At 41.2% G+C, this 27,603-nt stretch overlaps 1 protein-coding gene across 1 annotated transcript in view; it reads right to left on the minus strand.

The window, feature by feature from the left end:
• IQSEC1 (IQ motif and Sec7 domain ArfGEF 1) overlaps nt 1–27,603 on the minus strand; it is a 685,037-nt gene that overhangs the window by 230,840 nt on the left and 426,594 nt on the right. Inside the window, exon 4 of the mRNA XM_065408003.1 lies at nt 16,039–16,083. Within this exon, the coding sequence (XP_065264075.1) occupies nt 16,039–16,083 (45 nt within the window). The remainder of the gene's footprint in view (nt 1–16,038; nt 16,084–27,603) is intronic.

Consider the following 27,603-nt stretch of genomic DNA (forward strand, 5'->3'; position numbering starts at 1 on the left):
CCTTCAAAGCTGTCTGTGTTGAAGGAGTTTATAGAGAAGCTGAAAGGAGGTGCAATTGGAGAGACATAGGACAGACTTTTCCTGTTCCCGATAGAGAGGAAGGGGGATGAAGGACATTTTGGAAGGAGGACTAGTTGGTTGGCCTGTTGGATATCATAGAGAGGCAGAGAAATAAAACAGCAGGAATGAGGTGGAGAAGAAATATATGAATAAGAATTCAGAGTTCTGGTTGTTTACCTCAAATTAGATTTACCATCACTTTACTTTATTACAATAGGAAGAATGAATTGCACAATAATGCACCACTTTTATACTACATCTTTCATCCAAGAGTCCCAAAGTCCTTCAAAATATTAAACCGCACGACAGCCCATGTTTTATCCCTTTCTTAAGGATGGGGAAGCTGAGGCACCCAATCATTTTCTATGTAGAAATGAGGCAAGTTCTGCAACATGTGCTGTATGTACTGTAATAACCCCATGAAGGGATGGTAGATTTTATGGGGGAGAAGAGAGATTTCATACTCTCAGCTGTTCTCTATTTTACAGCAAATTTGCCAAACATTAACCTCCCTAGAGAGCTGCACTGCAGGCGTTATGACTCAGCCTTGTTCTGGATGAAGTCACTGTCAAGTGAAAGCAAACTATTTGTTCCTAGTAACATATAGAGTGACCACTAGATACAAGTTCGAGACAAAATTTCAGTTATTTTTCCACCATCTTTGCCATTGCTTTGATCAGGACAGATAGCAATCCTAAAGAGAGAAACTCATTATTTAAGAGAGCAGAAAGATAATAATCCAAATGACACTAACCTCTAAAAAGAGAAAGAAATTCACCAGTCTGGTGGACTATGAAGTGTGTGAGTGCATGCGCATACATACCCACACTAGGGTTGCCAGGTGTCTGGTTTTCAACCGGAACACCCAGTTGAAAAGGGACCCTGGTGGCTCCAGTCGGCACCATTGATCAGGCCGTTAAAAGTCTGGTCGGCAGCGCAGCGGGGCTAAGGCAGGTTTCCTGCCTGCTGTGGCTCCGCGCGGCTCCTGGAAGCAGTGGCATGTTTCCCCCTCTGTCTCCTATGTATAGGGGCAGCCAGGGGGCTCCGCACACTGCCCCGCCCCAAGCGCAGGCTCTGCAGCTCCCATTGGTCAGGAACCGTGGCCAATGGGAGCTGTGGGGGTGGTGTCTGTGGATGGGGCAGTGTGAAGAGTTGCCTGGCCGCACCTCCGTGTAGAAGCCACAGGAGGGACATGCTGCTGCTTCTGGGAGCTGCTTGAGGTAAGCGCCGCCCGGAGCCTGCACCCGATTCCCCTCCTGCCCTCCAAATCCCTCGATCCCAGCCCACCACCCTCCCGCATGCCAAACCCTTCATCCCCAACCCCACTCCAGAGTCTGCACCCCTAGCCGGAGTCCTCGCCCCTTCCCGCACCCCAACCTCCTGAGCCAGCCCAGTGAAAATGAGTGAGTGAGGGAGGGTGGGGAGAGCGAGTGACAGAGGGAGAGGGGAATGGAGTGAGCAGGGGTGGGGCCACAGAGGAGGAGCAGGGGCGGGGGTGGGGCAAGGGTGTTTGGTTTTGTGCAAGTAGAAAGTTGGCAACCCTAACAAACACACACACGTATATAAATACTGTAGAAAATAGGTGACCAGAGTATTCTCTCTCTCTCCACAGCAATTGTGACTGTAATTTGTCCTCTTAGAGTAGTTTATGATTATTGTTCCCTGGATGCACCTTTTGACATTGCAGATAACTCCTCTAGATACCCTTTCCCCCTTTATCTTACCACTTTCTTTTATAATAGACATAAATTCAAAAACTTCATTCCTTTTGTAATTGTGTAATAGCAACTGCTTACTTTCTGTTAAACAAAAAATCAGTTAATACAACTTTCATATTTCCTTATTGTTTGTGTAATATCCAAGTTAGCTTGCATATCTCTGGTGATTTAACATTGTTCTAGAAATATCAGTAATAGTGCCTGGATACAGCCAATAAGTACCGGGGTTCCATAACAACCAAATGAAGCATGTTTTTAAACAAAGAATAAAACTACAGGGCAATAACAATCTAGAACATCTATGCCTTTCTTACAAACTGCATCTAAGCTAAGGCTAGTGATTGGTCTAATGGCCTCAACTGCTACAAGTTTCCATTTTTATGGTTAGTTACATGCTGCCCACCATGCTGCCTGTAATTAAGGTCTGATTCAGGAAAGCATCTTTATTTAGGACAACCACTGAAACATCTTAATGGGATTTAAGCACATACTTACATGTGAACACTTCTTCAGGGCTGACCTGAACACAGATGAACTTAAGTATGTGCTTAAGTCTTTCCTGAATCATGGCCTGAAAGAATGTTGTTATAATTCCTAGTTGGAGACAAACATAATTCTAGTTAATCCCTGCTTTCTGAACCTGTGGAAGGACTGAAAGATGTCTCTCTCACTCACCATACTATCACATATTCATCCACTGGGATGTCTGAAGAAGTAGGCTCAGATATTGTCCATGCAATAGTATTTTTCAGTTCCTTGTTAAATAATTTCACTGTTTAAAAAAATAAACTACAGCATCAAGCAACTGGACTGAAGTACAGTACATTAAAAAAAGTGTGGTTTGTTGATTTTTTTATATCTAATTATCTGGTAGTGAGGAGAGCGGAGCCTAAATAGAAGTTACAGACCCCACTTTTCTCACTGCCAGTAACAGATTTTCTCACCTTAGGCTTTAACTTTAATACAGTGCTAATGGTAACATTTCTCACTTGGGCTATTACACACCACCTGGTAGATGCACATTATGATGCACCAGAAGAGTGGCTGAACTAAAGGGAATCTTCACTTTCACACTCTACACCTGAAGTAAAGTCACGTGGGTCTGCAATTCATCATCATAATCCTCTGATTAAACATGACACATTCATCCTCAAATGCCCATAAAAAAAATCAAGAGTGATTTGTTCATTTTGGGCTATAATCCATCATGGAAAGATATTTACCATGCCTGTGCCCTTTAAATTCAAAGAGTGTTGAAATCTCGCCAATACAACTAAGGGCTATGGCATTGATCATAAATTAACCAGTATTTTGTCATCAAGAAAAGAGACAGGAAATTTGAGTTTCACAGAAACGATCATCAGTTAATGTATTAAGCATTTATATATGAGGTTTTTTTCATAAACTGCTGTGTACAGCAAGCCACTTACTGCGACTCAGACAAAAGCAATTTATTAGTGCAGGAACACAAAATTACTTGAGGCCTCCCTGTCATTACTCAACAAGGAGTCATTTTAACTGGTTTTTTTTGTTTTTTTTTAAATGGAAGACTAAATGTTTTATGCCATGAAAGACACCATGGGTGAAATCCTGGCCTCACTGATGTCAATGGCAAAACTCCTTTGATGTCAACAAAGCCAGGATTTCAGCCAATACTGTATCTTTGGGCAGATGTAAACTAAAAGGGCATCTCTCATTTCACTCTGGAGGAATTGTACCAACAGCTCCAGGAGCACAAACGCTCACAGAAGTGAATCTCAAGTTTGCAGTTGAAATACTGGCCAGGGCATTTTCATGAGCACTCACACCAGAAACTTGATTATTTTATTCTCTGTGCTGCGCACAGACACACACCCAACACTATGGTAGCCTTACAGTATTACATGTGGCCCCCATCTTGTAACTGACCCTTCATGGAGTCCCTTTGAGGTCAATGAGATTCCACATAGGTGGAAGAGTCAGTGCTAGTGAATCCTGTTGCAATGCCAGGCCAAATAAGTTATACTCATCCAGTCAGGAAACAGAGACAAAACAGTCTGACTTTACTGACCAGTAGCAACTAAGTAACACAGCTTGATTACTAAATGTGGAAGAGTAGGCCAGAGTGCTGTTAAACTGACAACAATGTTGCTTAATCATTTTGAATAATGCATAAATTTGAGCATAAAAATCACACTCTGCTGAGACACTCCAGAAACAGAAAAAGAAGATATTAGTCATATTACTTGTTACAACCCGCTTGCTCAGCTATACTTATGAAAGCGAGATGTGGGTGCTGAGGAGCATGGCTAAGGGACAAGAGGGACAACATGCTCTGCAGTGTTCTTAAGTGTTGCTTTGAAAAGCATCTGCTGCCAATGGCACTACAGTTGCATGTTGGGCCCGGCTGAGGATCTGAACCTGCTTCCCCAAGATGTCTCACTGTGCTCTCCTGGGACCACAGATTGTCACTGGGCATGTTAGCCAGGCCCCACACCTAGAGCTCAAGGAAGCACCACCTGTAAGGTCTGTATCCTGTCATGTTCCTGCCAAGGTTCCCTGAAGTACCCTCCTGCTCCCTGTCCCTCCTCCCTTCCCCACGGCCATCAGCATAACACAGAATAGGATAGAAATAATGCTACCGCCAAAAGCTCATGTGCTGAGGACTATGTAAGGCAAGTGTTAATCAAGTTTCCATTTTGGGTTACTTAATTTCAATTACAGATATATTCCTTTTTATAGCCAGCATTTGGCTCTGTTCCAAGAACATTTTAAGCTAATTTAAAATCACTAATGAAGAATAATTTAAAGTGTCATGAAAGTGAGGCATATATTTTTAATCAGTACTTCACATTTTGTCACTCTGTTTTAGTGAGAAATTGGCTTTGTTTTTTAACCTCTTATTTCTACAAAGTGTGAGAAAGTTGTCAGTTTCCTTGATTTTTTTGTCATCGCTCTCCCATTTGATCTCTCTGGCCACATCCGCCTGCGTGGACCCCCGTGTCCACTTACGCAGATGCACTTGCAGAATCAGGGCCTAAGTTCACATTGGTTTTGGTGACAAACAAATGAATAGTTTTGATGGAAATGAACATAGTAGCCCCCTGGCTACTGTTCAGGCCATCTACCAAGGGAAAAAAAGCAGCTATAGGGTAGGCAGTTTGTAACACACCTGAGAATTAGCGAGGCACCCAAAACATCAAGCTATAGTTGAGCTGTATTTGACTATCCACCTCAGAGCAATCTGGCAGTATCTCTATCACATTATGTAGTTTCTTAGCATAAAAGGAAGACATCACAATAGGCTGGGGGGAAAGTATTAGGTCAAGTTGTCACATGCAGGAGAATATAACACGTCCTATTTCATTTGTAGGGACATTAAATCTCCTGAAGCATATGGCTAACTTTGGAATCTTTCTACTTAAAACAAAGCTCATGAAAAAACAACAAAAACAGGAGTATAAACAGATCTCTTTCAGGCAAACAGTCACAGCTGAGGATCCTATCTGACAGAATATCGAATCGTGGGGTGGGGGGAGACCTAATTCCTTGAAAATGATCAGAATAGTTCCCTTCTTCACTGCATGATAAATTCTGCTACAATTAGCATTTAGTACAAAGCACTTTCTGTGGGCTGATAATAGAAGCTGACAATACAAAGTGTACAGAAGAAAGACAGAATGCTATTTTAAAGAATCACACCAATTTTGTTAACAATCAAATGAACACCATTTTGGGTTGATTGTGGATATCCAAAAAGAAAGTTCAGCTGCATATAATTTTCCCCATTTAATAACATATTCTAAAGAGTGAGAAATCTGAAGTTTAGATAAAAAACTCCATCAGGGTAAGTTCAGTGTTCACATTAAATGGAATTGCTTATTTTGCTCTTCCATGAATAGGCAAGCTCAACGCATCTGACACCCTTCCCTATTCTTTATGATCACTATTCACCATCAATCATTGAAGCTTTCTGTCAGACCTGCCTGGGAGTGGTGCCATTGCTTTGAATGACTGTGATGTGCATTGATTCTGTTATCAGAAAAGAAACATGAAATGTAGTATTATCAAATAATCCTGCAAGAAAAAGTCTTATCAGCATTACATACAATTCCATTACATCCCAATCTCCTCATGCTATTTAGGTTTCCTAAACTAAACAGCAGCAGCTACTATACCTGAGAATAAAATAATCAGATAGAACTCAAATTCATGCACTACTTTTGAGTTAATCTGACTTACAGTAAATGTTAACAACAAACAATATCACCTTCTGCATTTGCAGGCACAAAAGGGGTGATAGCTGATGCAATAGTAAGCAGCTTTATAGTATTTGCCACAAGTTCCCATTAATTTCTGCACCACTCCCTTTTTCTCCCGCATGTACGCTTGCCTTTCAACAGTCGAACAGAAGAGCAAGTAAATGCACTGGTGGCATGATGTGCAGCCATCCAGTTCTGAAAAAGCATTTCAAAGTTAATGTTTTCTTACCTTTTATAGAAACCATGAAGAGGCTGGAGACATAAAAACTGCCAGTAATCCAAGCAGAAGGCCTTCAACTTCAGCATTTTCAAATAGTTTTACTGCAGCAACTGTAGTCTGCAGCTAGGTTTTGGGTTTTTTTAAATACAGTACTTTTTTTAATTTTGAGTTGACTGACTCAAATCCAATTTCCCCCCCGCCTTATTGCTGCAGCATAAGTGTTTCTAATTGCTACCAGTGTATGAAGCGACCCATCCACATGGCAAAGCACCTGCACAGTTACACTACTTTAATACAGAGACAGCACAAAGGCTAGAAATTCATTTACTGTGCTCTTTGATCCTGATTTCAGTCTATCTTTCCAAATGCCTCCAAACACAACCAATGTAGCTGTTATTACACAGAAATCCCACTTCTCCTTTTTGCTATTTTAGGCCATTCTGAAAGCTCTTTGGACAAACAATTAGTATATATTCCAGTTAGGATTCTTGATGGCCCCCTGGAAAGCATCCTTGAAGCTCACAGCCCTTAGGAAAATGTAAGCAATTATCCTAATCAGGTCTGAGAACAACTGCCCTATAATCACAGTAGTGTTAACATCCCATCCTATGAAAACTCCTCAGTTTTCTAGCAGCATACAACTGTTTTAGTCAGCTCCTCTGGTGTGAATCACATCTGTTCCATTGTCTGCCAGCACCTATGAAAAATGTGGGTTTCCTTATGACAGGGGAAAAAAATGACAAGCAAAAGTGTGGACCCTCCCCACTCACAAAATAAATTATGCTTATCTTATTCCCAACACACTTAGCCAGTTAGGTCTGTGTGAAGAAAAACTAATCATCTGAACCACATGGTGCACAGTGGGGCAAGCTCCCAGCTATAAAAGCCAGCAAGATAAAGCCTCGCTGAGATAGGCTGATTCCAGTTGCTAGGGCAACAGAAACACATTGATAAAATCTAAAATGGAACCTTGATGACAGCTTTTCATTGGCTTGCAGGGAAATAATGTCTCTGTAACAAGCAATGCTCAGGCACTCATAGCAACCTCATCAGCTGAGAGTGAATTTGGGGTTGGGCTAATGAGCTGAAATGCAAAATAACAGCTAGTTGTTGTCATTTAGTTACAGTGGAAATCCAAACCCATTTTTATTCTGAAGGGAGCACAGAAGCAATTAGCGGTGAGCTGCTTTAAGAAAATAAATGTCAAAATTAGTGGCATTTTCTATTAAAATCCTTTGGCTAGAACAGGCATGACAAAAGCAGCTTTCATTTTCTGCCTTTTTAGAACGTCAAACCATTTGGACTCTTATCTTTTAAGAGACACTATGGGGCCCAATTCTGCCACCCTTTTTCACTTTGAGTAATAGCTTATTCTGCAAGCAATTCCACGGATTTCAGTGGAAAAGGACACTATTCAGTGGAAGCAAGGATGGCACATTTGTACCATATGTTTTTGGGGGAAGGGAGAGCTAAGCTTTCAGAATATCTGTAGCAAATGATAGACATTACCAACAAAAACAAATGCCTTGTTGGAAAGTGTAACCTTGTTTTTTGCATTCAAACTGCTGTGACTTTTACTCTTCTACTAGCTGTGATTTTGGTAGTGGAAATAGGTATATGCAGACTTCTCATTTTGTAGAGTTGTTTGAAAATACATCAATAAGAAGAAACTAGGATACATTTTTCAAAAGTACCTAAGTGACTTAGGAGCCTACATCACACTGAACATCAACAAGACTTAGGATCCTCAGTGCCTAAGTCACTTTTGAAAAATATTACCTGTAGCAGTTTAATTTGACATTGTTGTAAAACAGTTTAATGCTCTAAAATGAGCATTACGGCATATCTAATTCCCCAAGTGCCTGGATAATAAACTATATTTAGGGATTCTGTGTTTTGGTTTCTGGTATTACTCAGTCACACTCTCTCTGTTTGCCAACTTTTATGCCTTGCAGCTTCTAGAAAATTGCTTCATATAGATTTATTTGAAATGTGACTGCATGTATTTCAGTAAGAAACAATTGTTTCATTAACAATAAAATAAACACAAACATTAAGGGGTGAGGACATGTGAACTAACTAGGGAATTCTTGGAGGAGCAGGAGGGCTGTTAGGACTCCATCCTGCTCTGCCCCAGGGACTTTGTCCTTTCCCCTGGAGCTCCAAAGATTGCCACAATCAATCATCGGGAAGTCCAGACTTTGGCACACTAGTGGGAATAGCTGGTCATCACCACTGCATCAGTGGAGACTCCAGACGGGGACACGTAAGATCCTGCTTGTCTTCCCTTCCCTTGTGTGTTCCTTTCTGTCCCACTATTATTCCTCCTAACCCCCCTCACTCAGATTGCCATAAAATCTGATCCTGTGGTGAACTGTACCAATGGCTCCAGCACAGTGGAGGAAACATTCCAACCAGCTCTAGGCAGTTCTGTCCAGAGTAAGAGACACCAGTAAAGGAGAGGGACCAGACCTACCAGATGATATCTCATCCCCCTGACTAGGAGAAGAGCCAGAGTCCAGAGCACTGCTGTTGCAGCTGACCTGCTGACCCTCAGTCTCCGTCTGACCTGACCCAGGAATCCTGAGAGCATCAACAAAAGTCGCATTTCCTCCACTTTTACTATCCTGTCTCTTTCTCCCCCCCATGTCTGTCTGTTGGTCTGTTAAAAACAGGAAAAGTGACCATCCTTCACATCTCAGAACTGAGCAACAACACAAACCCTTTCCTTCCTATCAAGAAGGGTTGCCCAACTAAGCAGGGGAGACTAATGGATGTCCTTTCTTAAAAAGGGACTTTGATAGGTTTGGTTAAGATTGTTTTGCGTAATCATTTAATTTCAATTTTGAACTGCATTATAACTCTTTTATGTATCTTAGTTAATAAATTTCTAAACTTTGTGCCTGGGTTTCTTAGTGTGTTTGCCAGGAAACTAACAAACCAAGGTCTCTATATACCAAACCCTAACCTTGTTTAAAACAGTTTAAGGCTGGACACTTACAGGGTCATGTTAACACCTTTGACTCTTTGGGTCTTTTATTCCATCTAAATTAATACAACAGACCACAAACCTGTGTGTAACTTGCAGAAGACAGTATGAACAGGAGGCACATCTCTTTTAAAGGAACCTTATCATTTTCTCCCCCGCAGTGTTTATCCCTTATTAGTTTTTTCCCACTGACAGTGAGCTTGGTACTGTAGAAATGATTTTAGAGAAAGTACAGCTGGAGTTGTTTTACTGGTTATCTTTGAAAAGCAGACCCCTATAACAATCCTACATAATATGAAAGCCAAATCTTGTGGTCCATACTCAAACGATGCTCCCACTGACTTTATTAATTTGTCTATTTTCAAGCAAGGAAATTATGCAGACATGTTAGAGGAAAATTAAACATATTATTTTTTTCCATTCCAGCTTTTGAATTTGAATTAACAAGAACAGCTCCCATATTACATGATAGTTTTACCTGAGTACGGACTAAATTTCAGCACCACAGGGTTTGATACCTAATGGCAAACTCTCACCTCTGTTTCACTGGTGCTACTTCACGGACTACAGCTGAGTTAGATCACTGCAAGGAGTGGGGGTGTTAAGGAGAGGGGAATTTGGCCTTCTGTTGCTAATAGAAACAGAAATTAGAAGAAATTGTAAATTTTGTCCAGATAAAGATAAAATAAAAGAATCAGAGGAAACTATTAAAATTTACTTTTAGGTTTTCTGAAAACTGTAATATTTAGTTTCTTGCTTGAAAAGCTCACAAAATCCAGCAAACTCACCCCACAGTTTAAACAAAAATTATTCACTAGGATCCCAAGAAAAAAGGGTAACATCAGCCAGACTATTGAGCCAGTAGGACACCATCAAAACATTTGCTCCTGAAATGACACAGCTTTCAGAAAACACTTATTTTTTCTGCTCACACTGTATGGCGATTTCTTTCTCTGCTAGTGATAACCTTTCCAGAAGAAATTACTGTGTTTCTCCCCTTAATTACATATTTTTAAATCCCGAACTTTCAGTGAGTAAAAGCTACTTGTCTATGAATTTTCTGACAGCAACTAATACTGATTATCCTGTACTGCATGCACAGAAAATGCTAATTAGGACTTTTGTAAAGGAAAACCACTATGTTCTCCACATGCTCTTCATCTTTTCCCCTGGAAAACAAGTAATGAAAAACATTAAGCTTCCCCTCACGCTCAGCCTAGATATAAAACTGGTTCTTTGAAAGAGGCATTTTACTGCTACTTTCTTTGTCTTAGAATTCATAGGCTTAATCGTGTAGCAATTTTTGGATGTGGTGCAGCTTCAGCATTGTAACCTTAAGAGAGCACTGTGCAGCATCTCCATATTCTTTTATGGTTTTAGTGTGTGGAGGCAGGTCTGGCAGCAGTGTGCTGAGTGCTCTAACTGGCCCTTCTAAAGTGGCCCTTCAAAAGACTGGCAAAGTTGAAAACATACAGTACAAAATCCTCCTTTAGCGATGGTTGTCTTGACAATCCATGGAGTAGTGAGGCTGCACTCAAACATACTACTAGTGAAAGAGATTGCGCTATAAAATAAATACAGCATGAACTTAGAGCTAGCTACACTTGCCTGCATGACGATAGGACAGCCTTGAAAATTGTCATGAAAATTAAGCAATCACTGAACCCTACTTTACATGAAAAATTTATGTTACAAATTCGACTGCTTATTTAGGCATCTGATCGTCTTAAAGCTTAATGATATTTTACTGGCCCAGTAGAATTACTCACTCACCCAGGCAAGTGGGCAAATTCAATTTTGCAAGCCTGCAATAGGAGATCTCTAATTTGCTTAAACCTTGCACAATTCCAAGGAGCAATAGCTACCCTGAACAGCTTCAAGAATGCCATTAGCTCTGGTTTAATGTTGTGGAGCCGAAATGTGGCTTGGGAGTAAGAAGGGGCTGTTATAGCATTCACTTTGTTTCACAGCCTGTGTGCATCAGCCTTGGATAAGACTGTTGATGGGGAAATGTGGACTGCATTCTATGTGGCAGTCTGCTTGTATGCATTTGGGCTGCTGGATGTGCAAGGTCCTATGATGACGTCTTACAGGCCTAAAGCCACCACAGCTCAAGCCTCAGAGTACATACAGAATAAACATCTATTGTGTAAAGGAAATGAGTCAGTCCCAGTGTTAGAATTCATGTAGTGTCCTCACATAGACCGTAGGAAGAATTTCCTAGGCTCCTTGAACAAAGTGTGTAAGGATGGATGTTTTTGTGGTTAAGGCACTGGAGGAGAATTCTAGAGGTCAGGTTTCTATTCCTGGTTCTGCCAGACTTCTGGTGTGACTGGTTGAAAGTCATTGAAATCTCTCAGAGCCTCACTTCCCCACTGGTATAATGGAATGTAAAACAAAAAGAATATTTCCCTACCTCATGGGATGTTCTGAGGATAAAGCCATTGACGTTTGTGAGGTGCCCAAACACTGCAGTGATGTGTACCATAGACAAACATGTAGGTTAATGAAGAAACCTCAAGTTTTCCTTTCTGTTCAGCATTTCAAGAGTAACATTGACTCTTGGAATGTTCTAATACCCCAAAACAGATTTCTTTTGTTTTAAACAATTCTGACATAGGGTTACGTGATCCCACAGACACACAATTTAGTTTGACATTATCCTTCATCTTCATTTATTAGGGCTCGGAGGCACCAAATCATTTTGAGCTGAAATAGCAGGAAATTCATTGAATGCTTTTTGCTCCTGAATATCTTCTCCGTACCCCTATTCTTTAAACATCTACAAACCACTGCAGATTGCTTATGATAAAAGGAAACCTTGAAGTCAGACACAAAATCAAGGCTTGAATGCTTTAATTTTGGAAAAACTAGAATTCAGGGTCTCAGCTGATCAATAGGTTCAGGGTCTAATGCTAAGACTCAGATATTAGGAAACCACACCACATCAGATACTGGTGGAAGATGGCAGGGCCCACTTCAAAATGTCTGGATGCATAGGTCAGTTGTTCTGATGCAATATATAGCAGAGGACAACTTATGCAAAATATAATACTTACTGTGAGACAGCATAACAACTTGCATGGAGGCCCCTTCATAAAGAACATGAGCAGAATTATAATGGTAGTAGTGATATTTTAATTATTATGGACCCAAATCTAATCTCAGGTACTGTCATGTAAATCTAGACTAATGTAGTCAAAGGAGTTAATCCAATGTAGTCACTTTGGTATGGAATTTGTATAAGACTAAAATCAAAAATCTAATCAAATCAAGAGTCTGGATCTATGATATTCCGGTGCAACTGAGCTCAGCACTTGCCCCCTGGTGTTCTATACCAGATACATACAAAATGCAAATGGTACTAGATGTTCTCACAAATGCACAATTCCTGGCATGCAGAGCTAGTCACATCTTCTTGGAAGGCAGATCTGTTTTGTTAGTGGTGGGACAAAAGACACCAGGAAGGTATAGCACATGGACACAGGCAGCACAGCATCCCTGGAAGAATATTGTGTGTCTGTTAGGAAATTCAGTGTGTTAAAGAAATCATGTACCTAGTGGTGCAAGTAGATTTTAACTCATACCGGCACAGTACCAACCCCCCGCCCCTCCTCACAAAAAATGTTCCGTGACTAGAGCCCTGCGTGGATACAAATTTATACCCATGGATGCGGATATCCCAGATAGAAATTGGTATCCACTGAACTGCAGGGCTTTCCTGGGAACTGCAGCGGTGAAAGGAGCAGAATGTGGGGCTGCCACTCCCAGGAGCCAGTGCCCCGCGCTGGCAGCTCCTCTGTCGTGGCTAGCCCTGCCCCCAGCCCTCCTACGCAGCTGCATCTCCTGTCTGGGGTCTGTACAGCCCCACTGGAGGACAGGGTTGGGAGTGGGGCTGGGGGAAGTACAGCTGTGCCGGAGAAGCTGTCAGCACAGGCGCTGGCTCCTGGGAGTGGCGGCCCCATGTTCTGCTCCTTTCGCCACTGCAGTTCCCAGGAGAGCCCTGTGGTTCAGCGGACACCAATTTCTATCCGCAGATATCCGCAGGTATAAATTTGTATCCGCGCAGGGCTCTACAATTCATTCTTGAAAATGTGTCTTTCTGGTACGGTGTACCGGCAATAAATGTCTTAATAGTACAGCGTACCTGACCATATCGGCTTACTTGCACCACTGCATCTACCTTATTTTATGGTCTACCAATGGTAGATTTGTTTGGGTGAACTGATGAGATGATGTCCACACCATGTTCAATAACAGAAATCTCTCTTTTGCTTCTTCCCATTTTGTGACAGAAGAGCTTTAAGAATCAGCCTCATGGATTATTTTATTAGCACTCCCAAATCAGGCCTACTGACCTTATTAATATACACTAGATTTTGTAAGTTATTTCTCCAGTATCATTTAGCCCTTATATAAAATAGCTATCTTAGAGAAACTCCTAGATAAAATGTAAAACTAACACATCTTTTCCTGATGGCTTTGTTCACTTGGAGCTCTGGAACTGCACAAAATGCATTTACTAGTAGTTCAAAAGCAGCAATTAAAAAAACCCATTGTCATCTTGAAAAAATGATGTACCCTTGCCTTAGCTTTGAAAAAAAAAAACATACACGAAAACAATGCACTATCCCCATTTGTTTCCCCTCAGTTACACCATGAAATGAAGGCATACATTTACTGAAAAGATGTGGATATATCATGACCTATGTGCTCCCAAATTTTGTTTTGGAGGCAGAGGAGAGGGGAGGATTGCAAAACCTTAGTGACCTTGGTTTGGTTTTGCGAGATCAAAACCTGGGCTTGGTCTCAATTTGTAAGGTTTTGTATAACTCTCCATCTGCGTACATGTTCTTTGCAAAGCATACCTGGAACCACTGACAGTTTTGAGACAATAAGACAAATATTCTCATGAAAATCTGTTTACAATAGTTCAGTGAGTGGCTTTATACAGAGTTTGGGTAAAGGGAGATGGGCAGAAAAGGGAAAAGTCCTAGGATCTCCAATCATAACTATTGCCTTTTTATAGTGCTTGGTGATAAAGATACTATAATAGTGCCAGTTGTTATAAGACTATGGACTGGAAATACAAGGACATACATCAGGGAATGCACACCAGACAGCATCTCTCTGTTAGCAGGTTCAACAAAATAACACTGGGAATTGAAGGTGTAAGTCAAGAAAAACAATGCAATAAGAATAATATGTTAGCAGTGCATATTATTTGGTTCACGTAATATGAACTTACTATCTTTCATACTCCCACTGGGTAAAGATAATGGACATACTGAATATTAATCATCAGGTCTAATTTTTAAAAAGAATTTGGGGAAACAGTTTTATAAAACAATTATACAAAAATGTCAATTTATCTGTCTCCCCTGTGCATTTCTAAATGGACCCAAAACTAAAGGACAGATATTTTATTAAGAGTGTTATTGACACTGTTCATAAAGAATTCCCCATTCCTTTTTCAGCTGTTAGATTTTTTTCTCCCTTTTTTCCTCCATTTACTACTCCCTAAATCCTCCTCGTTGTCATCTGCCCAGGGGAAGTAATCCCAAAAGACACAAAGTATTGCATTAAACCTGCCCCTTGCACAAAGATTTACTTAATCCGGAACAATGTCTGCTGCAATGATTGTTTCTGGTAACTCCCTCTCAGTGAATGCCACTTCACACACCAGCCACATGCTAAAATGAGGTTGCAGAGCAGTAGGGAAAAGGCAAAACCAGAAACTGTATCTGAGTGATGATACAGACTGGGAAACTATGTGCAAGCCAATCCATGATTATTTGAATGGCACTGGAGTTAGGACTGAGTATCACCCAGTGCTCTTATGCCTGTGATGAGGAGAGTGAGAGGACAGGGACGTTTTAGAAAGATTTTACTGTATTCTTTAGGAACCCTTACTCATTCGACCACTTTACTTAGAGTAATTCACATGCTTTGAAAACAACAGGAGATTAAATAGCCATGGGGCCCTTTAGTTTGAGTTATTTCAAACAGAATGGACAGCTTTCAATTACTTTCTGGTTCAAATAAGGTTAGGCACAGCACCAGCTGCAAAACACATGTCCTCTCACAGATCAAGTCAAAAGGCAGGCTTTCTTGAAAACAATCATCAGCTTTTTCTTTTAAGAGAAAGTGATTCTGCCCCAGATTAACCAAATGAAGCATTCATCTTTGATGCATTCTTTAATGTGTAACTGTATGACAAGGGAGCAGAAGTGCCCCTTTAATATCTAATGTTAATGGTGCCAACATTTTTTCCAGATTAAATACAGTGATCAAAGTAAAATGGAAGGTACTGCAAAGATTACATGAAAGCACCTTCTGATGTTTACACACGTGCTCTTCGTGGAATGCTGAGCAAGGGGAAAACCACAGGAATCCAGATGCAACCATCAGCACCACTCATTAAAAAGAGGTATATAACCAGCACAAAAGGCCAAACCTCCCTTCAGCATAGGATGGGGTTTTACAGGAATTAGTGTTTTTTTTTCATATGTGCACACACAGACACGTGCGCATGCGTGCACACACACAAACAATGTGAGTGAGAATGCACGGTGTTTAATGTCAGAAGCTTTCAAGTACCTCATGTTTGTAGGGAGGGGAAAACTATCCTTTATTTTCTCTGATACTATGTGTGAGGTTTGGTAAATAATCAAATCATTAGATAAAGCCTTTCCCAGCTTTGTATGATAAATTAAGATTGTATGCTGTGTGCTTGGTGTTTTGTAATAGAACAGATGTTGAGGTTGCTATTTGTGTTTTATATTTAATGGATATATTAATTTACAGTACCTTAGTGGATCAGTTGAGATGCTGCTTCTTGTTTCCAACGAGGTCCTGAGATAGTAGCAAAAGAATAAAGTTACAAAATATTAAAACAATGATTTGACAAAGTATTAAAAACACAAAAGTCATCAAAAGTTTTAAAGTGTCAGGTTTTTCTTGCCAGGATTATTACTAGTTTTTAATTCAAATTTTTATAATGTCAATAACAATGTGCTTTTAAAAAAAATTATGAATTTATTTAGAAAAAATAATTGACAGTGAGTCTCATGTTTATAATGGTATATGCTGAAGAAATATTTTCAACATAGTTAGAGAGACAAGGTGGGTGAGGTAATATTTTTTATTGGAAGAGTTCTGTGTGATCTCAAAAGCTTGTCTCTCTCACCAACAGAAGTCGGTCCAATAAAAGGTATTACCTCACCCACCTTGTCTTTCTAATATCCTAGGCCCAACACGGCTACAACAACACTGCATTAAACATAGTTAGGCATTTTTGTTTTACTAGGCATATTTGTGGTCAAGTCTCAATGTTTTAAAGACATTGCTAGAGGGCATATGAAATATACAGCAAAAACACTTGAAATTCATACAAACGTACATTTACACAAGCTTAAATCTTCTGGCTAAGGCTGGATGAAAAAATACCTTTTTGTGGACTTTTCTTCCTGTTTTTGTCAAAATCTCTCATGAAAATGTATAGCTTTTTAGGCGAAAAACTGACATGGAAACCAAAACAAATTTTTTGGTGTTTGGAAACCGAAGTGGTTTCAAAAACTGATTTTTTAAAATACCAAATTAAAAAACAACAACACAGAAATAAAATATTTTAACCAAAAACATTTTGGTCTCCAGGTTTTCCTAAGTAAATAAATAAATAAATAGACGAATACATGGAATATATTATCGAAATATATTTTTGTGAATATATTCATTTGCAATGAAAAGCCAGTTTTCTCTGAAAATACTTTTTGATGAAAACATTCCAACCAGCTCTATTTCGGTCTTTTTTCCATCTGCGTTACAGATGAGAGAAGAGGAAGCTTTCATACAGCTCCTACTATTGTTTTATGTACTACAGCTGTCAATATATTTTACTTTACTGAGCATTTCAGAACACTGCCCTCTGTTATTCAGCCTTGCATTGGAACTGTCAGCAATGAAAATCAGAGCTCATCCCGGCATCTTTGATATCAGCCTAGCAACTTTGGAATAGAAGGCACTGATATGTACATATGAATATGCTGGAACAGGGCAAAACCCTTGTCAACTTTAAAAATTAAACAAATGAACTGCAGACAATCAAAATGTATGCTCCTCTCAGAACTCCTGACTTCTTCCCATATAAAATAATCCGAATTAACCAGTCAAATTACATACGTGGATGTGGAACTTGTTCCTGACCTTAACTTCCTTCCACCACCTTGAAAACTTAATGCTGACATTAAGTCTCCCCACATGAGTAAGTCCCATTATCATTAATTGTCACCATTCTATAGCTGCTCCATGTGGAAGCCCCATTGACTTCAAAGAGAGCTCTGTGCAGAGAGGAACGACAGAATTATCACAATGCGAGTTAATTGATCATATTAATGGAAGAGCAGAGCTGGGTCTGTGTGGTTTACATGTGCACACTGATGGGGGAGTAGTTCCTTTCATCCCCAATATACCCAACCATGCAAAAATAGAACAGCTGCATACAATAAGGAGATAGACTAAATTCTTCTAAGAGAGCCTCATTAAATTTGACTCTTATACTCTGCTTTCCTGAGTGGTTTGCCTGGACAGATGAGAGAGGAGAATTTTGCCCAGAGGGCGTTCCTGATTAAGTATTTGCTGGCTTTTCTCACATTTGGTCACACTTTTACCATTATTTATTGTTGGAATGGTCACTCTTTAAAACACTTGTCAATTGCATTAGATAACTAAATAGCTTTACCTAGGTCTTTGCAATATTCTAGGTCTTCCCTACAAGATAGATACAGGAAAGTTTAAGGTCAGTCTGCTGCAAGTATGGAGGTAATCATAGCCATTTATCTAAGTTAAATGAGTATGTTTTTAAGCGTGGCATTTTATATTTACTATTTACCTGGGCTATAGACATGCATGGCACTTAGATTTAATCCATTCTAACGCACAATTTGATGTTGGCAGAAAAAACAGAAAGGAAGTCAAATTTTTACAGACTTATTTATCCCAAATACCATAATGACTCCTCCTTCGTGAGCAAATATATATTTGAAACTGTTTATTTTATTCTTACCTGCTTATATGGAAATAACTGACACACAGCCAAACTGCTCCAAATAAACTTTTGATGGCCAAGCAATGAGCCTGTGGTCTATAAAGGCTTATGAAAGCAAAACTGAAATTGCATTAACTAGATTGTATTTGATTGTACTTTCTCGGTTTCGGTGCTGAGATTAATATGTTTACAGAAATAACTTAGGCTTTATTAGGGTGTGATAGCAGGAAAGGTATAAGCACTGTGTATGCAAAATTCAGCTCTTCAAGAATAGAAGAAAACCATATTGTCCAAATAGCCTTTAACTACATAACATACATAGCTTTAAAATGCCTTTTAAGTGCTTTTTCCACCCCATAATTTGTTTGCTTTCAGCACAGTTCAAGATTTGTGAATAGTAATGAATTTTGAGGGGGTGGTTTACATATGTCTGCCTTGTGGCTCTTTGTTAGTTTGACAATTGAAAAGGGTGAACTTAATTTACTAGTAATTTAGTTTATTGCTTAACACAGTCTTCATGTGGAAGTGTCAGCCTGCTCTGTGACCATGACTGTCTTACTTTCAACTGAATATTTTAAAATTTGTATTAACTGGTTTTGGCCCTTGTTACTATAAATAAATATTTAACAGACTCTCAGCGTCTTTGTGCAGGGACAATATGTTGTGCATAGTGAAGAGATGGTAATGAGACACTAAGCCACACTGATTAGCCTGCGGCCCCAGTAGAACCTTGATTGTGCAGAATGACATTGAGCGTGTTGTGACCTTAGGGACTCAGAACCAAGTCACAAGTAGCGGGAGTATAGATTCATTAAAAATAGCATGATTTCTTTCTAAATTCAGACACAGAGAAAGGTAGACTCTCCAAATAATTAGAAAAATAGACTCAGGAGAAAGATTTTAATGTGGGATGAATTGTTTCCATTCCCTGACTCCACTTTTCTATTAAAGATTTCTATAGTGTTTTGAAAGATTCAAGAACTGTTTCTGGGGCTGTGAAGCAATTTGGCTGAAAGGATCAGTCTATATTGGTGAAATGTTCTAGAAATTTCCCACTGCTGCTAACACCAGTTCATTTCCACAGTGGTAACAATGTTGAAAGTGCTTGTGGAGACTGTTAACTGGAGTTTTAACCACCATGTCATCTAACTCTGCTCAGAGCATATCTAATCAATGTGGTGCTTATGACAGCAACAGTAGCTGGCAACCTGTCTATGCTACAGCTGCCAATGTTGCTAACACAAATAGTGCTGAACTAGTGTTAGTAGTGGTGGGAAATATTTAGAAAACTCCCCTAGTTTAGACAAGGTTTGGTGGGGCTGGATAAGCAAGCAACATGGGTATTGTTAATAATAAAGGGTCAGAGCTGACATAGGTAAACCAGGCTGTAACTCCACAAATTCTGTCAACAGCAAACAGGGGAACTTCTCAATAGGGCTCTGAGTGAGAGAGGCTGGAACATCTGGCCGCTGGTAAGTCCCAAACATGTAAAGTAACTTCTTCGAAGAAATAACATTACTGAGATAAAGAATGGATACAAATCAAAGTAACCCCTTGTGGAAGCTGTGCTACATTCATTTTTCTAGATGAAGGCCTGTAGGACAAAATCTGTATTTAAGTGAAGGACAAGATGGACTTGAACAGCAGTTTCAGGCATTTGAATAAACAAGGAAACCAAAAGGAAGATAGCACAAAGAGAAGGAAACCTCAGACAGAGTCCTCAGTTGGGATACCAAAGAGCAAAAAGAAAATTGTACATTGTGGCAACTATGAGGAACAATAAGAAGAGAGAGCAAGTCTCAGGGGAGTCTCTCAACCACTGCAGTGGTTATTCTGCTCTTGACAAGAAGCAGAAATAGAAGGATAACAGGACAAAAGACATTAGCCAGTCCAGTGGGCCAGAAGCAAGCACTGAAGAGGAACCAGCAAAAAGAATTGGCCCAATACATACGTAGCACAGATAAAGAAAACACAACCATGTACTGTCCCTAGGGTTGCCAACTTTCTATTTACAGAAAACCGAACACCCTTGCCATGCACCCTGCCCTGAGTCCACGTCCCTGCCCCGCCCCTTCTCAGAGGCCCCGCCCCCTCCATCCACCCCCCACCCCCTCTGTCACTCTCTCTCTCCCACCCTCGATCATTCGCTCATTTTCACCAGGCTGGGGCAGGGGGTTGGGGTGCGGGCCCCAGCTGGAGGTGCGGGCTCTGGGGTGGGGTGGGGATGAGGAGTTTGGAGTGCAGGAGGGGGCTCTGGGCTGGGGGGTGGGGCCGAGGGGTTTGGAGTGTGGGAGGGGGCTCTGGGCTAGGCCAGGGGGTTGGGGTGTAGGAGGGGGTATGGGATCTGGTCTGGGGGTGAGGGCTCCGGAGTGGGGCCCAAAATGAGGGGTTCAGGTTGCGGGAGGGGGCTCAGGGCTGGGGCAGGATGTTGGGGCATGGGAGGGGGTGCGGGCTCAGGCAGCGCTTGGAAGCAGCAACATGTCCCTTTCCCTCCTAGGAGCAGGGGCGGCCAGATGGCTCCGCATGCTGCCCCCAGCCGCAGGCACTGCTCCAGCAGTTCCCATTGGCCACAGTTCCTGGCCAACGGGAGCTGCGGAACTGGCACTCAGGGTGGGGCGGGGACAGCACGTGGAGCCTCCTTGGTTGCACCTGCGCCTAGGAGTGGGAGGGACATGTTGCTGCTTCCAAGAGCTGCGTGGAGCTGGGTAGGGAACGTGCCAGCCCTGCCAATTAGACTTTTAGCGGCCCAGTCAGTGGTGCTGACCGGAGCTGCCAGGTCCCTTTTCGACCAGGGGTTCCGGTCAAAAACCAGACACCTGGCAACCCTAACGGTCCCCAAGGAATCAGGATAAAAGATACTACAATAGGGGGAAGGCTAGTCCAAAGAATGCTAGAGAATTTCCACTTAGTACCTACACAAGAAATAAACTTGAAAACAGTCAGAGCTATTACTAAGCTATTGAATAATCTCCCAAGGGAAGGGGTGAAAGCACCAGTATATGAGATGGTAAAACAGCACTGGACAGTAGAATATGTATCGCAGGATCACCTTGCAGTGGCAGGGAAATGGACTAGATACCCCAAGGGTCTTTTTCCATCTTCAGTTTCTATACAGTTTGCAAGGGCCTTTTGAGTAGGAAGCAGAGGAAGTCTGCACTGGCTTTAGTGGTTAGTCACTGTCAACTAGTCTGGAACACATGCCTGTTTATGCAGGTCTTTTGCAAAGTGGATCATGTATGCACTGTAACATCAAGGCTGGCACAAAGGCCTGTGTCCAATTAGATTTTTTCTGATCTAATGTGTTCACATGGAGCTTGAAGAACAGGTGCAGCAAGTGGTTACACAGTCTATTCTGAGTCCAAAAGAGTCTTATGAAAACCTGAATTCAGCTAAGCCTTAACTATAACTTTGCTATGAGCTCATTGTATTTCTCCATTCACCAGCAGAAAGAAAAAGGGGATATTAGGCTTCCACTGCAAAGTACTACATAGGAGGAAATAATATTCCTGACAGCTATCAAATTAGATGTAATAGCATTGGTCAATTTGTCTTTTAACATTTAAACAAGACAGTCAGTCACCCTCTTTATCTACTACGCCATATAGTTCCAAAGATTCAGTGGGGACACAAATAGCTTCTTCAAGTGTTGCGCGTGGCAACAGACACCAACACCTACTACCAACCCCCACATTCTTCAATTATGTATTTAAATGTAACTGTTGTATGATAAACCTGTCTGGGCATGTATCTATTAGAGTTTCTAAACCCCAATAAATATGGTGTCCAATATCTATTCCCAAATGTTTTATCAAAATCTAAATGATATAGTTAGACCAGAGGTTCTCAAACTTCATTGCACCGCGATCCCCTTTTGACAAAAAAAATTACTTCATGACCCCGGGAAGGGGGACCGAAGCCTGAGCCCTGCCACCCAGGGAGGGGTGTGTGTGGGGGTGAAGCTTGAGGGCATCAGCCCTAGGCAGACTGTAACCTGATCCCCAGGGCTGAAGCCAAAGCCTGAGCCCTGCTGCCCAGGGCTGAAGCAAGTTTAACGCCGCCCTGGCCACCCCACTAAAATGGGGTCACGACCCACTTTGGGGTCCCAACCCACAGTTTGAGAACCACTGACTTAGACCATTGTTTGTGTGTTTTCAGACTATAAATACAGTCTCACCCATAAGTCTTGTATTCTAGCAACATTACAAAGAAAGTTATTTTTAAATCAAACAATGGGATCAGATAAAAATGGATCCCTATTTGTGCTCTGTCCTGTATAAACACAGAAGAGACAGTGCCGTCCCTCGAGAGTTTACAGTATAAATCTTGCTTTCTTTATCTGTAGTAGTATGAAAGGGACTCACCGAACACCACTGTAGACCTGGAGATGAACACAATAAGTCACAGACACAGCAATATGGGTTAAACGCAGAGGCTGCAACCTTACGAAAGTGTTCATTAACAAATTAGTTTGGGGTAATGGCACTCCAAACCACATACGGCAGAAGAGCTTAACTGTGGATTTCAGCATGACCACAATAGCCACTGATAGAAGCAAATGGGAGGAGGAGGTCATTTCCTCTTACCCACCAGCTAAGGAAATGGGCTCAGGACACGTGTCTCAGACTCGTATGAGGTATGGTGTTAAGATGGGGGAGCCCACGCTGCATAAGACAGAGGCTGTCACTCCCTTTATGCCAAACCAGTGGCCAGGACCAATGCCTGAATAACTCCCCAGGCTGAGGTTCAGGCCCACAGCTGATGCATATGAACCTGCAATCTGCTCTGGAAACCCACTACAGGTTGTGACAACAGCCTATATCCCCCAGCCAGGCCAGACATCCTGGATGCCGAGTAAAAACCCCCACAAAGCTGTTTGCCAGTTTTGGTGTGTGAGAAAAGCCGTTCCAGACCTCAAGAAAGGCAATTGACCAGACAGATGAGCCAAGAGATCCAGCACATCTGTCTATGGGATGGAAGAGGGGCAGGAAGTCTGGGTGCCAATTTATGCTTCCTACACCTGGGAGACTTCCTACACAATGCCAAGGAGCCAATCAGCTCCCTGCATCCCCTGAAATGACCAATAGGACCATAGGGGGAAGGAACAAAGCCTGATCCCACCATTGTTCCCCTCACACGCCTGCCTGAGACAGGGATGGCAGACAGGGCATGTGTGGTGTGGATGAACAGCAAGCACTGCAGGAAGGGATGAGATAGAGAATCAGCTGCCACAGACCCCACTACGCAGACTTCTGACTTGTCTTGCCCTATCAAAATGCTGCTGAAGCAAGTGAGATAGGCAATTTAGTACATGATCCACAGCTTCTATATATATATATTTGGCTGGAACCTCAACCCCTCATAGGTCCCCTCTGCAATATTCTGGAAGTGTCATGGGGACTTAAAGATGCCTTAAGGCAATAACTTTGGATTCCGCTAACAGATGGGAATATTCCAGTCATGTGCTACCTGCCCCTGGCCCCCCTTCCCTCACAGAGTAGGGGATGTTCCAGTATGGGCTGGACTAGAGGTTGGACCACAACTTCACAGCCATTCCACCAGTACCCATGCCAACCACTGCAGAGTGTTTATGATTTTGTGCAGGTCTTCGGCATCTAGATGAACGTTTCCCTTAAATAAGCTTGTCTCTCCCTCAGTGGGGACTGCCTTCTTAAAGATTCCTTTTCAACATGATCCTGTTTGATCACACAAAGCAGGGTCGAGAAAAAACTAGCTTCTTCCCTTAGAAAGCACTGGAAATCACAAAGCTGTATCATCAAATTGTTCAGATAACACTTCCTTTTTATTCTATTTAGGAGACATTTGTGTAATTCAATCTTCTTTGTGATTAGATATAATGATTTTAACGTGTCCTATTACATGACAGTTTTCCTTTAAGCTTTCACTGTAGTCTATAGTGTCAAGAGGGGAAGAGACTTGTAGGGACTGATCAGCATAAGATAATGGCAAGGGCAAATCTAATAGCTAAGTACTAACCCTGTGCTGTGTTACAAACTTCTTATACTATGTGATGTACCATGAAGAGTATTTCTTTGGTGATCTACGGTGGGTGTGAGGGGATGCTTGGGCTTCTCACTGGGTTTCCACAATTTTGGCTTACTCACATTAGCCACTCAATGAGAATCCATGCATTGGGATGGAGAGAGAGCCACACTGAGTTGCAATACACAGTCCTACAGGTGATTTCCTGTCTTACAGCATCAACTCCATTGAGTGACATCGAATTCCTATAGGAAAACACTCCCTTTCTTTCAGAACAGATGGCTGCAGGACTTTGACTGCTTTAAGTGAATGTCTACAGCACTACACACCTTGATGCTGGTACAAGTACATAATCCTTTGATTAAGCTACATATCATGGTCAGACACTCTATGGAGGGATAGAAAGATTTTAAATGCCAAAAGAAAACCAATGTTCTTCAACTAGCAGCTAAAAATCATAATAGGGATCAAGATTAATTCATTTTAGCTGCAACAAACTGACATCTTGATCCTGCTTAAAAATAAAGATCTTTAAAGATATCACTTCTTGTCTAGCAAGTGAAACGTATTTGAAACAATAAATAAGATACAAAGTTAAGCTGTCTCCAAAATGATAATAGCTTGGGGGAAAATAGCTGACACCCTCTATACAATTTTTGATATGCAATACTCCTTAAATCTGGGAGCAGTATAGTATACAATCAGTTTAATGCAGAGGAAAGGAACAGCGGCCTAAGATATTAAATGTTTAGAACATTGTACAGGATATTGCTCAATGAATAACTGTTGTCGCACAATCTCTTCAATGCAGATAGGAATTTCTATTAAATAGTCAGCATATAATGTACGGTAGAAGAAATGGAACTCACAGTGAGCTTTGATGCTGTGATATTCCACTGAGTGAATTATTAAAAATATTGAAAGTCCCAGATTATTTCACTGCACTGCAATGTGCAACTCACAACTACTGATAACAGTTTTCATTTCAGTAGCACCTTGCTGATGAGGATCTCTAAAAATTTGCCCACATTAAAGGATTCAGCCTCAAAATGGGCCATTGTACAGGTGGGGATCAGAAGGCTTAATTCTCTAACTCAATGGCAAAATTTTCAATGGCAGAAAGATCATGCGCTCTCTCTCTCTCTCACACACACACACTTACTTGATGCCACAAAGAAGTGGTGTAGTAGAGCTGGGAACAGAACCCAGGTCTCCTGACTCCCAATATTGTGGTTTGGGCACAAAATCATCCTTCCATGTTTTGGTTTTCATTTTTAATAAATCTCCAGGTATTTTGCCTAATTCATGTCACTAGCCTGCACTCTTACAAATAGTCCTGATGAAGTCAGTGGGAATGCTCGTATGAGTAAAGCTTTCTAGCACTATTGAGAGTCACAGAGTTGGAGCCATAATAACATTTTGTAAGGAAAATAATTACTACAATACAGGGCTCCAATATACGAACATAATAGCCAAATTCCTGCCTTTTATAACTCCAGGCAACTTCAGTGGAGACACAGTAGGGACCATTTTGGCTCATTATGCCTTAGTACATGCAAAAACATATGAACTTTCTGTGAGTAACTTCCATTAGCATTAATGGCATTCCAGGATGTCTCATTTCTCACCCACGGAATGAGAAATACCCATGTGTTTTCCAACCCATTCCTAACCACGGAGAAAAACACAACATGTAAAATGCCTAGTTCTAAAACAGTGTCGTGTCTGTTTTTATAACTTTGCTTTTCCACAAGACAATGGGCTATGTTCTGTCTCTGTACATTCATATTTATTTCCTCAATTGTTTAAAGGAATCTCTGTCCTGAAGGCACTTGTGCAATTATTTAACATACAAAACCAAGGATAGAAATCAAAACAGGTAATACCTTTGCTGTATAGCTAACCCCCAGCTCCCAAAATATAACCTCCCACATTCTACCACCCAAATCCCTTCAACCCATCCCCTTAACTAATGAAGTGGGCCGTGGTTTTCCCTGCATATCTGCCAAACCTCCTGGGGGACAAGATTCAGAGTCAAGGTCCTCTCCCAAAATATGCCCTGCCACCAGCCAATTCCAATTTGAAACCAGAGAGCTGTTAACTAGGGTACTTCCTCTGACTGCAACTGCAGTAGTGCCCTATGAGGATAGAGGCAGTCTGCCTGATTAGTCATTTAAAAAAAGAATATGGAGTTGACAGTCTCAAACAAGCACAGAGTTTGGTTCAAACTATTAACTCCGCCCCCTATTTCGTGTATGCTAAATTAAAATCAAACCCATAAACTAATGGGAAGCCCATGCAGATGTGGGTGTGAGCACTGGTGTAATATCTGGTCTGGATGAAGCTCCATTTAACCAATGAGCAGCTGTATCCTGCACTAATATAAGAAGCATCAGTAACTATATGTTTCTTAAAGTTCCTAAAGTCTATTCCCCTTGCAGCAATGCATGTGATCTAATTCCAAGGAGGATGCTCCTTCAAAGATCTCCCAGAAACAAAGGAACAGGACTCTTCTACCCCATCTACCTGTGTAGAGATTACAGACATGTCATCACAATCTCATTAACAGCGGTATCGAAGGCAGATGACAGATCTAAAAAAATAAGCATGGATGTGTAATCTTCATCCATCACCAGGACGAGATCATTATAACCAAAGCAATTAGAAAACTGGACTGCATTGATTTCATTGGGGTTGCACAGGTGTAAATAGGAGAGAACTGGGCAAGATTTTTTTAAAATATGGGCTAGATTCATAGCTAGTGTAAACTGGCATCAGTTGTATTGAAGTCAACAGAACTACATAAGTTTACAGTTGAGGATGTAGTCCATATACTTCTAAACTGCTTTTCTGTCACACTAATGCTATCTACTCATTAGACTCAAATGCCTATAAGATGAAGATATTATTGAACTTTAAATGCTTCCCTTAAAAATGGTCTCTCTATTTTTCTCTTTTCTAATCTACACTACATACTTCAGTGACTCAGGCCGCAGTCCAGGAAAGCACATAAGCACGTGCTTAATTGCTGTTGACAATAGGGAAACTTTCCTGAACTTGCCCTAGCAGAGACCTGAAGTTTTCACAGAGTTCTGCCAGGCATGTGCATGTACAAGAGGGGGAGACTCTCAAAAGACTGTTGTGTTGCCAGTGGTAAATCACATCAAGCTTTGCAACCCTTGGAACTTGGCATGCTTGTCAAACTTGCTAATGATTCAAAGAGCCTATCCCAGCTAGCTGATTGTGGGGGGAAATGCTGATTTATTAGAATATTTTTCTGGCTCTCTGTCTACCATGTAACAAATGACTAAGAGCCCTGAAGGGGTTTC

Source organism: Emys orbicularis, chromosome 7 (genome assembly GCF_028017835.1).
Source record: "Emys orbicularis isolate rEmyOrb1 chromosome 7, rEmyOrb1.hap1, whole genome shotgun sequence".
In the NCBI taxonomy this organism is placed as follows: Eukaryota; Metazoa; Chordata; order Testudines; family Emydidae; genus Emys; species Emys orbicularis.